Consider the following 17195-nt stretch of genomic DNA (forward strand, 5'->3'; position numbering starts at 1 on the left):
GTAGGCCCGCCTTTGCCCCCATCTGTGTAAATAGCTCACTGTGTCACATCCAGGAAGTAGGGCTATGTATGTGTAGGGTATGTACGAAGCATGTACAGTATGCAGGGTGTCACCTGGGGTGGAGATCATTGTAGGATCCCCAGATTACTTGTGTGCTAGCTGTGTGTGTGTGTGTGTGTGTGTGTGTGTGTGTGTGTGTGTGTGTGTGTGTGTGTGTGTGTGTGTGTGTGTGTGTGTGTGTGTGTGTGTGTGTGTGTCATATTGCTCAGTATTCAGCATGCATTTCAGCATTTTGATTGTAGGCTGAAATTCTATTGACTTTCTGGGCCTGTTGATCACCAACTAGAGTTGGAGTCCCCACAGATCCATTGAGTTTGGTTGTATTTTCATGGTTTTTGCTGTGGTATCACTATACTGCTTAATAAAAAGAATGGCATATTGTTTGATGTCAAAACATGAAGAAAAACTTGATTGCCAATGAAGAAATGATGAAAATATAGCAAAAAAGTGAAAAAACGACTAATTTTAGGTCATAAAATTGAGCCAAAATCATGTACAAATGTGGTTTAACAATATTTTCTTTATTGGATATCATCAGTAGATGGGTCCTTTGCACCTGGAAAGCCTTTATTGACAGCTTACCCAAGCCACTAAGGATTTCAGGTCATTTTTCATTTTTCAGAAAATTCTCTCGAAAAATGAAGGGTACATACACTACAGTCATCGCAGATCCATTGATTTTGGTTGTATTTTCATAGTTTTTGTTGTGGTATCACTATACTTCGTAATAAAAAGAATGGCATATTGTTCAATGTCAAAACATGAAGAAAAACTTGATTGCCAATGAGGTAAAGATGAAAATATAGCAAAAAAGTGAAAAAACGCCTAATTTTTAAGCACAAAATTGAGTCAAAATCCTATTGAAATGTGGTTTAAGAATATTTTTTCTATTGAATGTTGTCAGCATGTATGTCCTGTGCACCTGGAAAGCCTTTATTGACAGCTTACCCAAGCCACCAAGGATTTCAGGTCATTTTTCATTTTTCAGAAATTTCTCTCAAAAAATGAAGGGTACATACATTCAAATAGGCACAACTTTTTTTCGCGATATTTCCGCCCAAGCAGACCCTCCAATTATTTTTCCTAAGGGATAGAACTATCCAAAAAATCACAAATAAAAAGTATGGCAGGTCATGTCAGGTCCAACCCAATTTTGGGACTTTGGCTCCCCGGCTATCTGGTGATGTGACAGTTGCGACGAGAATGTGAGAGGGGGGGGGGGTAAATTGATATGATATCTCAGAGGGCGTTACTACTAACTTCACGGCTCTGTGTGCGTCCAAGAATACGCTCAAGCAAGGCTACAAGTGCAGGGTGACTTCTTGCTGCTATCGGTCTTTTGTAGGCCTAGGTAACCCGACATCGAACAGCTTTGCGCATCAAAGTCGTGTCGTCATTGTTTTTTTCCAAGTCAACAGTAATTTTGTCAACTGTTCTTGGCAACGAAGCAATGATTTGGATAGGCCTTCTGTTCATATTACTGTAAAAGTAGCATTCATTAAAATGGCCATATTATGGGTAGCCTATTTTTAAAAGAAATACAATTTAATAAGAATGAAAAAAACATGTATTGGGGATATCGATTGTTATTGAATCTGAAATTCATTTTGCATCCCTGAACAAGACTGGTTTAAGTAAGGACAAGACATACCGTAGCCTACATGTGGGCCTAACACCACGGGACTATTGCACACCATGCATGTGGAGCATCAGAGAAACAGAACATGGAGCCTGACTCCACAGTAAACCACACTCACATCCACAGATACATGCAAGTTGTTGAGAACTTTTTGTGAGGGCAAATGCAGTTTGATTGGTCAAATAACTCATGTTCAAATACAAATATAGCTTTTCTTTTTTTGTTGTCATAGCCTATTTGTTTCGATTTGAATTAGCCTACACTTTGTAAAGTTAAAGGAGCACAAGGTAGCATTTTCACCTAAAATTATAGCCTTCAGGAGTCTACCAATGGTTAAACAAGTCAATAGTGAGCGAATGAAGCCAGTCTCGCTCCCAACAGGGGTCTGTAAGCTGAAAACCCCATATGTAAGTTTTGGCCGCGCGGTCCGCTCTCAGGTGTCGTGACGAATCGAGATTGCTTTACGTCACTTAGCCAGGCCCCTCTCTGCCAGGCTAGTTATTAGCTAGTTTCGTAGCCTGCTAGCTGCTACTACCGGCAGTCACTCGCGTCTGGGGAGCGGTGAAGAGTGTTTGGGTCATGGCCGAGCCACCAAGGAAGACACCGAGAACAGAGGAGCAAATACAAAGGAAGAGGGTACGAGACAAAGAAAGGGGTCGCACCCGTGTGAACATTGGGAAGGCATTTTCTGAATGGAGAGAGTTGATGGCTAAAGAGGGACACAGATCCGACGCAGAACTGGCAGCCATGCTCTTGAACTTGTGAGTACCCGCTATTTTTTATATTTAGTCCAGTCCTACAACCTAGAACTTTCGCCCCTTTCACTGCAGTGATTGAGGCTTGTGATTTACTTTTCTAAACGGAAATCCATGTTCAAGTTGAGTTGTTAGCAACTTTTCTTCTTTCATGTTGTGTTCGTGGAGTAGGGCTTTGCTTGCAGACTTGTAAAGCTATGCTAGTATGTGTTCGCTTGTTTTGGAGTGCCAATGCCAAGCGTTTCATATTCTGGCTTTCAGATGCTGAATAATATGAAACGGTCGATGTTTTCACTTCCCATATTTGCAAAATTTCTCCACGCGTCGCGTGATATTGTCAATCTATTATCTGCCTTTTAGATCACAAAGAGACGGGCAAGCCTGGCCCTTCTGGTGATGGTGCTCTAACAAACTTGTTTCCTCCCGAGTTCGATAATATTAGCACTAGCCGAGCTTCGAAATATACGGACACTCATGATCCGATTAGAATAAGAATAGCGTTTTGATCCGAACAAGAATTGTTGTCTGGAATTACGCGTGAAAATGGATTCATTTTTTCGGAGTATGACTGTAATCGGGGTAGTGCAGAACTTGTCTACGTTTATTGCGGCGTGTATGTTGGTAGTGCCACTGCCTGCATGCTGTATGTTGTATGTAAGGTAGAACCAACTTCTATAAGTGTCTGCTAATACAAAGGAATCACTCCACGAATACACCATGATGCGGGAAAATCCCATTCAAGATCAGCAACAGTATTATAGCAACTAGTATCTTGAGTTTTCTCTTGAGAATGTCTGTGTTTAGTATCTGACCTGGGCTGACTGCACTTGTGAATCAGATGACCGAAGTGCAGACTACCACCACACAATGCTAATGAGGATTGCCAGTGACAGTGACCCCCTTCCCCCACGACTGCTTTACATTTAGACACCTGAGAATGAGATGACCTAAGTGCACTAACTCCCACCACCATACAATGCGAATGTGGATTGCCATTGACAGTGATACCCTTCCCCCCACGACTGCTTTACATTTAGACTAAAAGTTCCAGTACTTCTATGCCTGTGACAAATAAAAGTACTTGTAAAAAAATACTTCACTTACCCTGGCCCTGTATGCTTATTTGGCTATCCACTCCCCTTTACATGTAAAGTAGACAAATACGTTTACATGGAACAGTAGAAAATGTTATGTTTTTTCCCCCTCTAGCTACAAGAAGGTGCATGTGGTATCAACACCAAGCAAGACGCCGCCTAGGCCACCCGTAGCAGTCTCAAGCATCAGCGGGGGCTCGGATCGTGACCAGTAGGTTTTCTTATCGCTCCTTCAGTTATTCTGTATGTCCGTGGTCGTCTGGTTACTTACTTATGTAATGTTTCATGTTTCAGGGACATTCCTCTAAACGTTCCTGATCTCGGTGTTCAGCCGTTGCCTACAGAGCAAGTTGTGGATCTGGATGCAAGGTGATCTCTATATGATGTTGAACTGAAGATACTATGTGTTTATCATAGTGTGTTTCTTTACATGTGATTATTTTTGTATGCCACTTACTTACACTTTGGTGTTTTCCCTGCCTACAGCATGCATTCTCTAACCTTAGAAGAACACCCTGAGTGTCCAGAGGAAGAGGTGGGGGAAGACCTGAGAAACACAATGTAAGTGTTGTGTATAGTTCTTTCTTTTGCTGCACCTGCCTGTTTTATGTGTAATACATAATGTAATACATAATGTAATACATAATGCATTTCCCCCTGGGGATCAATAAAGTTACTCTACTCTACTGATTTGTGTGTTGCTGTCTGCACAGCATTGAGTTTGATGACTTCGGATCTAGTCCAGCTCAGATGGCTCTGGAAGGAGACAGCTCTGATGAAGATTTTGTGCCTTCTCTTCGTCTGAGGTGTGTTTCTCTTTTTTTTTTTCTTGTGGAAAAGGCTGCATTGGTGAAGAGCAGTGTCTTGACAAATAGTACTACTACAACAATTATGTGAGTAAATCACAGAAGTGTTATATTGAACTGGAATGTTCATTTCGGGAATTCAATCTCGCATCACACCAGAATTGCCATAAATGCCAAGAACACCACTTCTGATCCTAAACATCTAGCACACTACTTATTCACACTTCTAACATCAGGGAAAAGGTACCTCAGTGTCCCATGCACATGCACAAGCGTACCTACCCACAAGCCATCTGCCACTTGAATATGTACTGGCACTTTGTTACTACACTGCCTTCCTACTTTTTCCTTTTACTTTTTGCACAATGTAAGTCAACCTGTTTGCTTTACAACCAATGCACTGTCAATGTTTTCAGTGCACTTTTCAATGTCTTTGTATGTATAATTCACTGTTAGTCCCCCCTTCTTCTCTTTAGTATGGTTATACTATTGATTTTGTGGGAACACAAAAGCACATTCCAGGCAACTGTATTTATTTATACTGTTGATGTTACTATAACTAACTGGAACATGTAATGAAGATAATCTAACCCAACTTTATTTCCTCAGAGTCGCTGGGCATGCAGTCGGTGAGCTCGCAGAAATAACCATGGAGGAGGCAGTGGTAGACATTGACCTGCCAGAGGAGCCAGAGGACTCTGCATCGGCATCCGACTTCATCGCACATCACCACAAAGTCCTTTCTGAAGATGACCTTGTTGGAAAAAGGGCCAACATCGCATACAACGACAACCTGCTTGCTCTTGCTAAATACCTGCAACTGCCAGTACAACAGTGCACTTTTGTTGACAAAGTGCTAGGAGTGCCTTGCTCAGCTAAAACACCCTTCACAGTTACCTTGACACCCCGTGGGACAGGTGTTGTGTTGGAATGGGTAAGTTGGGGCTATTGTTAATGGTACCAAGTTTTGCTGTGGGAGCTTGTCTTGTCACTCATCTAATAACATTGTTGTGTCCACATTGTAGATATGCCCATTTGGACACTCCATATGGAAATGGAATTCTCAGCCAACACTGAAGTTTGGAATGCAGGGGGGTGACTTCATGCTGTGCACAAACATTCTGTTGTCTGGGAATAACTATAGAAAAGTTGCCCTACTCTTCAAGTTCATGGCAATGGGGATGGTCTGTGAATCAACTTTCTTCAAAGTCCAGGATACATACTGCATTGAGCCAGTGGAAGAGTACTGGGAGAAAACCAGGGGAGAAGTCCTAGACCGTCTAAGACAGAAGGATCATGTTGTTGTCCTAGGTGAGAAATACTGTTTTCCCACAACACATACTGAAAAGTGTCATGCTGTGATGGTTGGACTGTATGCTACATCTGCAACTTTTGAATCTAATGCTTGCAATGTCTGTTTGCAACAGGTGATGGCAGAATGGACTCTCCTGGTAAGTTCTCTGCTGATTCTGATGAAGTTGCAAATCACAATCGAATTTACAGGCTTATCCGCCATTTCACTTTCACAATGTATTGCTTTCTAGTGATGCTTATTAGATTTACTCGTATTTGCTCAGCATCAATTATAGCACAGGGGAGAAAGTAACTCAAAGCTTCACATCAGTGTGCAGGCGTAATGCCTCACCATTCCCTTTGTGTGTCATGGAATTTGTACTCATTGTATCTGTTGCAACCCCTCAAGCATGTAAGGAAGATCAATGCCTGTTTTGTTACAAAATATTATTTCAATCAGGTCTGTCAACAAGGTGAATTCTACACCTTACCACCGTTTCTTTCACAGGTCATTGTGCACAGTATTGCACATATACAACAATAGAGCAAGACTCAAGAGATGTGGTCCACATTGTTTCAGTCGACAAACGCGAAACAAGAAGAAACTCTGTCATCATGGAAAAGGAGTGCTTTGTTCGGACGATGGACGCTCTACTTGAAGAGCTGCCTATAAAGGAAGTTGTCACTGATGCCCATCCACAAATCACCGCGTTGCTACGTAAGGATTATGTTGTAAAAGCATTTCATTTTTTCTGTGTGTGTGTACTGTCACCACAGCTTATATGACAACTGATGTATGAAGTGAAATGAGGTTGATCATACAAGTCGTGTTTATTGACTGTAAAAACTCTCCTCTTTTTCAGATCCAGAACGTGGTAAATACAAAGACAAAGGGATCCTCCACTCATTGGATATATGGCATGCAGCCAAAAGTCTGAACAAGAGGCTTCGACGGGTATGTACCCATCCATTCTTTTTCCCTTGTCCCATTTGCTTCAATTACTTGACAGCAGGTTAGAGGGAGGGGATATATGCAATGATGTATGCATAAATTTGTTTTCAGCAATGGAATGATGGTTCATTCATTTTTATATAAAGACACCAAAGACAGATTTCATTGTTGTATGGCAGTCTGCTCGTTATCCTTGTATGCTTGACTTGGCATATTCATCAGTTACATTTATGTATGTGTTACTACTATGTACCCACATTAGGTTGGAGCAAACCACAAAGATGTTGTTCCATGGATCAAGGACATTGTGAACCACTTTTGGTATTGCAGCAAGCACGCCAACACCGTGGATGTGTTCTTGGTATGTATGAAGGATTTAAAAAAAAAAAAAAAATTGGCTAACTTTTGTTGTGGTTCACTCATATTTACAATCTGTCTTTGCTATAGACAATGTGGCGTGGTGTTGTATGCCATGTGGTGAACAAGCACTCCTGGGTTGGAGGAGAATGTGAACATCTCCCACTGGATGAAGGCAGCCAGAATAAGCCCTGGCTCAGAAAAGGTAATTTTACCCAATGTCTGAGTGTGGTGGGTATCCGTATGAAAGTTTTTTTCCCCTTCTTTTTCTAATGACCCTTGTTGTTACAGGTGGAGCTGATCACGAGGCACTCATCCTAGTTGTGCTGGACAAAAGATGGCTGGCCCAGGTGAAGAAGTTCCTAAACTTCCGGTAATCTTTTATTTTAGATCTCAATCATGATCAATCGTGATTAGAAAGCAGCACAAATAACACCCAAGAAAGTAGTGTGGTTGTTGTCACATCTTGTTGCTTATTGAGACAGCAGAACAACAGTTGTACCATTTGTGTAATTGTAATAACCTGTGTGTGCTTAGAAAGCAGCATAAATAACACCCAAGAAAGTAGTGTGGTTGTTGTCACATCTTGTTGCTTATTGAGACAGAACAACAGTCGTACCATTTGTGTAATTGTAATAACCTGTGTGTGCTCTAATCAAACAGGACCACATCTGACTTGGAGAACTTCCAAAACCACATACTGATGTATGCTTCCAAGCGCATGTCGTACACGCCTTTTGTCTACAAGACCCGGACTCTACTGGCCGCCATTGACTACAACAAGCATAATGGACGTCGCCCTGCACACAACCGGGAAGGGAAAATAATGTAAGTTTTCACACTAACTCAGTGCTTGAAGTGGAAAAGAAGAGGTGCAGGAACCATAATCATCCAAAATTATGTGCAGGAACCCTGATTTTCCAACAGTCTCATCAGTACAAGTCAAGGTTTTGTAGGTCTATTGCCTGCACATGAAAAACATGTTTTGAACTTACAAAATGCGGCGCACGAGAAGTTTTTCCAGAACGCTGATGAAAATTGTGTGGAAGGGGAACTGGTTTCTCCTGACTTCCCTCCCACTTCAAGCACTGCACTAACTGCTGTACATGTTTTTGGTTCAGATCTCTTGTAACCTTTTCATAATCAAACACATTTGTTTTGCTCTTTAGCTACAGGCGCAAATACAGCAAGAAGTCAGAGCACTGGAGCGTCTACGCAGTGAAGGAAACAAAGCAATACTCCTACATTCCGGACCTGCAGAGGGCCATTGTGAAGAGAAGACTGGAAAGCGGGACAGGCCTTCCCCGAAAACAGACAATGAGACCAGACGACCCAAGGCGTTTGGGAGTACTTGCCAAGGAGCAGCCGCCACCTACAGCAGAACTCGTAAGGATCCAGGTGTCTCGAGGGGACAGGAGTCCCAGACAACAGGATGAAGATGAAACTACTCAAGCTAATGTTTAGTGTTTGTAAATAAAATAAAGACTATTTGTTGCAAAAAATGTCTTTTTATTTCTATCTAATACACACACAAAACTTTATACATATTTACAAGACTTGAAATGTCACAATGACAAGGGAGCTGGAGTTTCTCATGGGCAAATACTTGCAGCAACTTACAGTAGACGCCGTACTCTGTAGCCAGTGTAGTGACCTGTGGGGTCAGGGAACTTTTCTCTGATCCTCCATACACAGCAGCTGGGTATAACTACTCTGTTCCCCACACCCAAGCGTCCATGCTGCCACAACACATACTGTCTGTATGCCGCATGCCTGAACTGACGTTGATCTACACCAGGTAGGTTCTCGTCATCAATTGCAAAAATGTCATTCCAGGCTGCTCTGGCCAAGCGTAGCACACCCTCGTCCAAGACATAGCAGTCCATATAGTCCATTCTGCTTACGCAGTCCTGTGGTCGCTGTCGGCAGCATATTAGTTCCTCTGGTGTCGGCATCTCACGGCAGTGTCCACACACACACCACTGGGGCTGACCTGCGGGCTGATCGTCAGGTTCAGGACCAGGGGGCACTTCAAAGAACGCCATGACGTCCATCAGCAGCCCTGGGGACCTGTTTATCACTGTCTCCAGAACCATGTCCTTCTGGGTAGTGGTCAGTGACTGGAGTTTAGTCTGAAACACACAATATTTTGTTTGGTTATGAGGGTGATTAGAACATTTTCATGGACTATTTGTATAATGACATTGCACATCTGGGCACAGTAAGCATGGTTTAGCATGAGTGTTATATTATTCAAATATGATACTTGTAGTAAATGTTCACAAACCCTCAATTCTCTGATTCGCCTCTGCTGGGCTTCTTGGATGTGGTGGAGGTGCATGTCGTCGTAGAGTCTGGGGCGATTAGCTCTCCCCCTCCCCCTCCCCCTCCCCCTGCCTCTGCCTCTGCCAGCGCCACCGCTGCTTCTTGCTCTGCCGCCTCTTCCACGACCTCGACCTCTTTGTGGGCCAGCTGTTCCCCCGATGCTTTGCGGGGTGAAGTCAGACGAAGCCGACGTTGTAAATGTTGAGGATTCCTGTAGTATCACAAAAAGTCACGGTCAAGTCTAGCCCAATCCAGTTTACAATGTTGTGGAGTACATGTTTTAGGTCTAGTTGGTGTCATGAAATGCGTGCAAAAGTAGCCAACAAATCCAGCAAGCGAATGAGCTAGTAGGCCTACACATTTGTCAATGAAAACGCCAGGGAAGAAAATGCTTTATGAACCGAACACCAGAGGGAAATAAAACCATAGCCCAATTTCCCTTGCAGGTATTTTTTTAATCACTACACGGAAATATTTCTGCAATAGGCCTACATTTATTCCCTCTTTCTCCTATCACTTTCAACAGAGAAGACGAACTTCGGCGACATTAGCACAATATTGAAAACCACATTAGAAATATCTGAGGGGAAAGAATTGTGTGAGCTGAAGTAGGCCTATCCCAGGATAGGCTATGTAAAGTCCGATTACCCTTGCATTCATTTCCATTACACTACTACACGTAAATGTTTCGTTACAAGATAATTATTCTCTTTTTCCTCATATTACTTTCAGCAGAAATAGACGAAAACAGTCAGCGATAGACAATTTTGAAAATTCTGACATAAAGCTGGGCCGAAACAACAGCATTCGCCACAGTATTTAGTTAGTTGGTAGGCCTAAGTACAAGACAAACATGCAAAACGACAAAGTTATCATATGAAAAACGGAAAATGTACCTGAGAAGACATGGTCGCTGTTTATCTGCCGGGTGTTTATCTGCTGGCACGAATACAGGTCTCACACGCTTTGGGGGAGGGGCAAGGAGGGGGAGGAAGTGGACATTTTTACGACAATGTAATTTCAGGTTAATCCACTGAGGTCGCTATGCTGCCGATAGCCAAATTACCTTGATTCCCTTTAAGTTCCAGTTTACGATAACATATTTTTATTCTAAGTAGACACCATTGACACTCGGGCTGACCCGAAGTATAGCGTCCCACTCCACATGGAGAAATGTCCTTGGAGCTGCTACGTTTCGACAGTACAATAACCTTATGAAGGAATAAACGGGATCTACAACAAAATATAGATCAATGAAAGTTTTATTACAAGACAAATCTAATTCTACGACAAAGTACAATGTTGAAAAAGTCAATGCTACCTAATTAAGAGGAAATGGTTACATGGACACTAGGTCCACGGGAGCCCTTTAGCGGGGTTTAAACTCAAAGATTTGATCATTACACCAAAGTTTAATACCTAGGTATCTCGTGGGACGACCCCAGCCAGGGACCAATGACGTGCCGGCATTTACCTGGGCTGGGCTTAACACAATGGCGCGGGGTTGGGTTGTAACCAACACCGTATCCAAATCCTATGATTCTAAATCTTTAATAAATTCACTAATTGCAGTTTCAAAACCAAGACCTGTTCACCACCCGAAGTATTTCCATCAGATTGATACTAAACACATGCATAGAATTTCAAACACATCATAGTAAGCATTTAAACCACGCATATTAGATCTGGCGGGAGTTTAAGTCTCTGCGTGGGCACGGGAGGTGCGCGCATGCAGGAACAAATGGCCTCTGGCCGAGATGCGCTGGGAACGCACACCGGGAGGTGCGCGCTTTTCACGACGGGAGGTGCGCAATGCATACAGGTGACCGGAGGTTTTGGGGCGGTCCCTCTGTCACACAGTGCTTTTGAGATCCAGATGTCAGATATGCAATGTTTATCTTTGAAGTCAACAGAAAACTCAGAGCAGTAAAACAAAGGCGATAGGTTGTAAACAAAGGCGTTGAAATAAGGAAAAGAAATGTAAACAAATGTTAATACCGTGCCCGTGAGCCACCGGCGCTGTGAATTCAGTGCCCCTTTGTCAGGGCCCATATGGGGGAATCTTACAGTGGCCCCTCGGAACACGAAGGTAAAAGTCCAGTGTCTTTCGTGGCCGGTAGGAATGCCCCCACCGGCTGTCACTGACGAAGAACGGGCGTGAGGTATTTGCTGGCCGTCAGTGCTGCTTCAGACTCCCTTTTCTAGGAGCGGATGAGGTGTTTGAAGTAGCAGCACTGGACCAGCGTGAAGAGGAGGATGAGGGCGCTGGCGAGTACACAACCCCTGAAGATCCAATCCCACCATGTACGCTGCCTCTGCGGCATGGTTGGTGGAACTGGTGAGGAGCTCTGCAGTCTTCTCGGCCAGGTTTGTTTGTACCTTGGCCTGGTTGAGTACACTGTACCCGCTGGATGAGCTGCTGTAGGGTCACGGTGTCTGCCAGCGCCTGGGTCCCCTCCTTGTAGAAGGGGTCGGTGTTCTCCCTTCAGGGAGAGAGGTCAAAGTCCAGTGGAGTTGAGTGACCCCATGGAGAGGTCATCTGTCACCGCTAGACAGAAGCTGTGGTTGGCAGGGCATGTCAGCCCGCCATAGGAGAAAGAGTTCATCTTACTGATGCCACACACTCCTGTGTGTTGGACACCTGGACGGAGCTGAAGTATCCATGGAGTGACCTAAAGGTTATTAACTTGGAATCAGGAGTATTACAAGTACAGAGGACATATTTTGTCATGGCAACAATTCGAGTGGTGAACATTGTCTCAGTTGTACCTATAGTCATATACCCTGTAAGGTGGTCCCACGTTAATACCTGAATACATCAGAGTGGTCAATAGCTCAGAATTCTGTACATTTTTCATTTTGTCAGATTCAAACCACCTATGTAAATCCAAGATCACTATAAGATCTTGCAGCGCACGCTTAGGCACTCTGTGCCGCGCACATCTAAAACTTGTTGGGGGGCAGCAGTAAACAAATCTTGTGCAAATGTCTATGTCTATAGGCTGCGTCACGCTCGAGCTTGTAGGTTTGGTTGAATAATGCTAGACTAGTGGTCAGTAGCGCCTGCGCTTCTGACCGCACAGCCTTAATGATTAGTTTATTGGAGTTAGTGAGGTGCTGGAATCCAGCGGCCGCATGGCTTGCCAGCTAACTTGTGTACTGCGACTGTCCGCTGATTCTGTACGAGTTCACTGCCGAATTGACTGTAACCAAAGAGGCCAGATATTTGTGAGAGTAAATCTCTTTTGCTGCGCATAGAATTTACTTGAGCCGCGAGTCCAAATCCATAGTCAGTAATCGGGTCTTCGATGCGTGACTGCAGCCATGTGTATGTGTCTCTATTCGTGTCACGATGTGTAGTGTAGGCAGTCAGTATGTATGAAATGTGTGCCATAACTAAATTGACATTGTGCAACAAGGTTTTGTTCATGCTACCCTTAATCAGTTGTGTGTAGGTGTGGATGAAGTATGGGACATTGTGTTGGTCATGTAGAACACAGGTAGTCAATTAAAACGTTTCTTGGTTCACATGTGCAATCAGAGGTGTGGTGTACAAATTGTTACTATGGAGTCAATTGACACCACAGTACACTTCTTACGTCGGTTCTCATCTGTGAGGGGAAAAAACAGGTTAAGTAATGTCGTTGTAGACTATATGTGTGAGGTTATGTACAAGGTCCTACGTGCGGTAGCACTTTTCCGGATCCTTTTCATCATGTTTTATGTGATAGAGTATGTGCATAACACCAATGTTAGCGGGTGGGCAGTTTTAAACTGATACCACATGATGCTATTTTGTAATTCTTTAGTGGGCTATGTAGTGCAGCCTACGGTGGGTTTAAAGGGAGGATGGGTGGAGCCTTCATTACAACGTTTGTGTGTGGCAATTTTGACCCGGAGCTACTCCGGAGGGCCAGGCTATATCTTGTTTAGTATGTAATGAAATGAGATCAGTGTGTACTGGCCCCTTGAAGGATTTCCAAACCCATCTCCAACATCCGTAGTTATGGGTGAGCTGCACCCCTTGGTCAGGCCTAACGTGTGTCGGCCCGACAGTCTTCTTTTTGTCCGGCGTCCATGGAATGGCCGCAGCTTCTGTAACAGAAACATAATATGATTATTCATCAGATGAGCACCTAAACCTTTTGCATTGCACTTAAGTGAAAACATCGCAGTTTCCCCTGGTCACGGCCAGACAACTGTTGTTCACAGCTTTATGGGCCGTGCCAGTGTGGGACAAGGTATTTTCTCTCACAAACACGCGCACCATTGTTCATATCTCCCGCAACAAATTAATTTTCAGCAGTAGGATTAAGTGTGTGTCACTTCTCACATTAGATTGCTGTTGCCTTAGTTTAGCCTGTGCATACAGTGCTTTGGGCAATTTGTCAGCGCTGTGGGCTGAGGTGGCCACCGTCAGTGGTCTCAAGTCATAGATGCAGGTCAATGAAGAGTCTTATGACTCGCCCTGTCATTACTTCAAATGGGCGGAAGCCCGTGGCATTAGTGTTTGTGCTGCGTGATGTGTTTCGAGAACCTTTGGCGAATGTAACACAAAAATGTTTTTCCATGACTTATTCTGTGAAATGTCCCATGATCCGATAGGCCTACCCCATGTGCTGGAACAATTTGTTTAACCAATACTTGCACTACGTGCGGTATTGTTTCGTGTTGGAATGGCTTCGACCCATTTCAATAATTAATTGACTATCACAAGACAGTTCCGGATCAGGAACTGCGTATTAAATTTGGCGCGGCTGGAGTTGCTTTGGTTCCTAGCGGCGGACCAGGCAATCGCCGCCCCAGCTCATGACGTCAGAGGCCCTTGTAGGCCACCAGAAACGGCGTTAAATGAGTTGGATCGTAGCTGCGGAGGAAATATTCCTCTCCACCAGATTTAGCTGCAGGTAAATAATACTAATAGCAAAGCCTTTGCGGTTTCACACATAAACAGCTCTAGCCTCAAACAGCTGTCCGGTGCACACAACCAACGAGCAAGCACAACATTTGTCTACTGCTCTAGTAAGTCTATGCAGAGAAAGACAGCCTTTGTAGGCGAGCCTAAATGGTTCCAACCTGCAAACAGCCTGTCTATGGCTTTATAAGCACACACAACAGCTAAAACATATTATTTAACCCTCAACCTTCTGTACGGTGCAAGTCATCTACAAAAGTTTCTGGCATTGCTTCAAATTAGGGGGTCGAGAGACGGCAGAGACTATGCTCAATGTGGGAGGCTCAGTGTATGTGACTTCCATGTGTTTTACGCGACGAGTGCAAACGTGCTATAAAAGTATCCAAAAGTTAGACTATCAAATGCATGAGAGGGAATCCGAATTTAAACCCCTACGTCGCTTACGACGTGGGTTCTCTCATCTCTCATGCCTGTTTACCTCGCCAGCTGATCTTGCCAGGGCAAGTGGCGCGTGCGCGTTCTCGCGAGGGACTCGTTGCTATGGAAATCTACTATACATCCGGGTTATCACAACAGCTGAGCCGACTACGGCTGCAGCGTGCGTTTGTTATCTCGAATTCGTCCGGGAGTTTGGCCACTACCATTACTGCATAACCATTTCATGTTGTAGGCGCTGCATAGCACAAAACTGTGTATGGACTCTGGTGGGATTTCGGGAGACCATCCTGGAGTAGCGTTTGCGCTTACAACGTTAGCATGGTCACCGGAAAACTCACCTCCAAAACACTGCTATGGCTAGCTCTACAATGGAATACTTATGGAGTTGGTAGCGGCTAACTCTGTGGGCCGTGTGTTTGGACTCAGTTTACGAGCCCATGGACCATTGAATTTACTTTGAGAGGGTGCGTAAGGCTTTCACTGACCTCTCCGGTTAGTGCCAAATACGATTTGTAGAAATAAAGCGGTGGGAACACCACCCTTTGTTCACATTGAGCCACGTTACTGCCGTCACTTTAACCATCCCAAGACCATGGGGTAACTGTCTTGGAAGTGATGCCTCCTAGCTCAGGCGGCAAAATACATCTTTCAAATAATCCATGGCCGAAGCCATGAATTGTACATCAACTCTGTCGTATCCCTGATGTTTCCCCACTACTTTATTCAACCCTTATCAGCGTTCTACGGTGCTGATCTACACGAGTATGTCGACTCGAAAACAACAAAAGGATGTCATATATGTGTAGTGTGCTAGATTTGTCCCTTATCTTGAGTTGTGGAAAAATGAAAAGTTTTTCTTACCAAATCCAGGCGTAGATAAGAAGCAGTCCAAACCTCATGCTTTATCTGACTCCATATTTTACGCATCCAGGGAATCACGTCGGGGTCACCACTGAAAACCCAGAGATAGGCCCAACACCGGAATCCTAGTCTCGTGCTCTGCTCCTTAGGCTCTGGACTGTAGAAAGCATTTCATTTTGCATCCTAATTTACCAAGTTTCCGTATTATGATGGGATCTCAGTCGTAGATCTCCCTAGTCCCAGGATAATTGTGTGATTGCACCCAATTAATATAAACTGCTCTTATGAATATTCCAACAATATCGGTTAAGTCTGAGTCCAGCTGTCAAGGGTTCCATTTACTTGTAGAACTGATTTGCACGCGGCCGACTAATTTCTTTGTGCATGTCCATCCCATATGAGAGACGTCTAGAATAAATCAGAGGTTAAAGTTGCTGGAAGGTACCATACTTATGAGATCCTAAGCCCCATACACTTTACCCCTATTCGACTGCAATAGGAGGCGAGAGGTGTATGTCGAGAGCTACCCCCAAAAGATCTGATCACCCCGCTTAAGTTCCAGTTTACGATAACATATTTTTATTCTAAGTAGACACCATTGACACTCGGGCTGACCCGAAGTATAGCGTCCCACTCCACATGGAGAAATGTCCTTGGAGCTGCTACGTTTCGACAGTACAATAACCTTATGAAGGAATAAACGGGATCTACAACAAAATATAGATCAATGAAAGTTTTATTACAAGACAAATCTAATTCTACGACAAAGTACAATGTTGAAAAAGTCAATGCTACCTAATTAAGAGGAAATGGTTACATGGACACTAGGTCCACGGGAGCCCTTTAGCGGGGTTTAAACTCAAAGATTTGATCATTACACCAAAGTTTAATACCTAGGTATCTCGTGGGACGACCCCAGCCAGGGACCAATGACGTGCCGGCATTTACCTGGGCTGGGCTTAACACAATGGCGCGGGGTTGGGTTGTAACCAACACCGTATCCAAATCCTATGATTCTAAATCTTTAATAAATTCACTAATTGCAGTTTCAAAACCAAGACCTGTTCACCACCCGAAGTATTTCCATCAGATTGATACTAAACACATGCATAGAATTTCAAACACATCATAGTAAGCATTTAAACCACGCATATTAGATCTGGCGGGAGTTTAAGTCTCTGCGTGGGCACGGGAGGTGCGCGCATGCAGGAACAAATGGCCTCTGGCCGAGATGCGCTGGGAACGCACACCGGGAGGTGCGCGCTTTTCACGACGGGAGGTGCGCAATGCATACAGGTGACCGGAGGTTTTGGGGCGGTCCCTCTGTCACACAGTGCTTTTGAGATCCAGATGTCAGATATGCAATGTTTATCTTTGAAGTCAACAGAAAACTCAGAGCAGTAAAACAAAGGCGATAGGTTGTAAACAAAGGCGTTGAAATAAGGAAAAGAAATGTAAACAAATGTTAATACCGTGCCCGTGAGCCACCGGCGCTGTGAATTCAGTGCCCCTTTGTCAGGGCCCATATGGGGGAATCTTACACTCTGGTTTTCGTACTGCATGGCCCAGGGACCATCTGGTTGCCATATCCTGTAGCCCAGGGGCCCTTTGATTGCTGTCCCCCTAGGCGCTCTAGTTGCCGTACCGCATAGCCCAGGGGCCCTTTGATTGCCGTTTCCTGTGGCCCAGGGGCCCTATGG

The 17195-nt window shown here is 44.2% G+C and overlaps 2 protein-coding genes and 1 pseudogene across 2 annotated transcripts; 1 reads left to right on the forward strand and 2 right to left on the reverse strand.

The window, feature by feature from the left end:
- Window positions 1–1977: 1977 nt before the first annotated feature.
- On the forward strand, window positions 1978–8421 carry LOC134444963 (uncharacterized). Its single transcript, XM_063194130.1, has 15 exons — window positions 1978–2460; window positions 3664–3759; window positions 3843–3917; window positions 4035–4109; window positions 4262–4354; window positions 4964–5288; window positions 5380–5665; window positions 5782–5805; window positions 6156–6365; window positions 6511–6602; window positions 6862–6960; window positions 7047–7161; window positions 7248–7329; window positions 7620–7784; window positions 8126–8421. Exons 1-15 carry the CDS (start codon window positions 2279–2281, stop codon window positions 8418–8420), a joined length of 2214 nt encoding a protein of 737 aa, XP_063050200.1. The 5' UTR covers window positions 1978–2278; the 3' UTR covers window position 8421.
- A 151-nt stretch (window positions 8422–8572) lies between these two features.
- Window positions 8573–10235, reverse strand: LOC134444964 (P2X purinoceptor 7-like). The gene is made up of 3 exons (XM_063194131.1): window positions 10178–10235; window positions 9244–9492; window positions 8573–9088 (listed from the first exon to the last, which is right to left on the reverse strand). Exons 1-3 carry the CDS (start codon window positions 10187–10189, stop codon window positions 8573–8575), a joined length of 777 nt encoding a protein of 258 aa, XP_063050201.1. The 5' UTR covers window positions 10190–10235.
- A 1041-nt stretch (window positions 10236–11276) lies between these two features.
- On the reverse strand, window positions 11277–12710 carry LOC134444965 (uncharacterized; annotated as a pseudogene).
- Window positions 12711–17195: the final 4485 nt, after the last annotated feature.

Source organism: Engraulis encrasicolus, unplaced genomic scaffold, assembly GCF_034702125.1.
Source record: "Engraulis encrasicolus isolate BLACKSEA-1 unplaced genomic scaffold, IST_EnEncr_1.0 scaffold_89_np1212, whole genome shotgun sequence".
NCBI classification, from domain to species: Eukaryota; Metazoa; Chordata; class Actinopteri; order Clupeiformes; family Engraulidae; genus Engraulis; species Engraulis encrasicolus.

What these genes read in the sequence shown, in the direction of transcription:
- LOC134444963 (XM_063194130.1), top strand. Translation starts at nt 2,279, where the DNA reads ATGGCCGAGCCACCAAGGAAGACACCGAGAACAGAGGAGCAAATACAA. An exon ending in GGATCATGTTGTTGTCCTAG is followed by an intron (nt 5,666 to 5,781) that starts GTGAGAAATACT and finishes TGTTTGCAACAG; the next exon opens with GTGATGGCAGAATGGACTCT. An exon ending in TGGCAGAATGGACTCTCCTG is followed by an intron (nt 5,806 to 6,155) that starts GTAAGTTCTCTG and finishes TTTCTTTCACAG; the next exon opens with GTCATTGTGCACAGTATTGC.
- LOC134444964 (XM_063194131.1), bottom strand. An exon ending in GGCGAATCAGAGAATTGAGG is followed by an intron (nt 9,089 to 9,243) that starts GTTTGTGAACAT and finishes TGTGTGTTTCAG; the next exon opens with ACTAAACTCCAGTCACTGAC.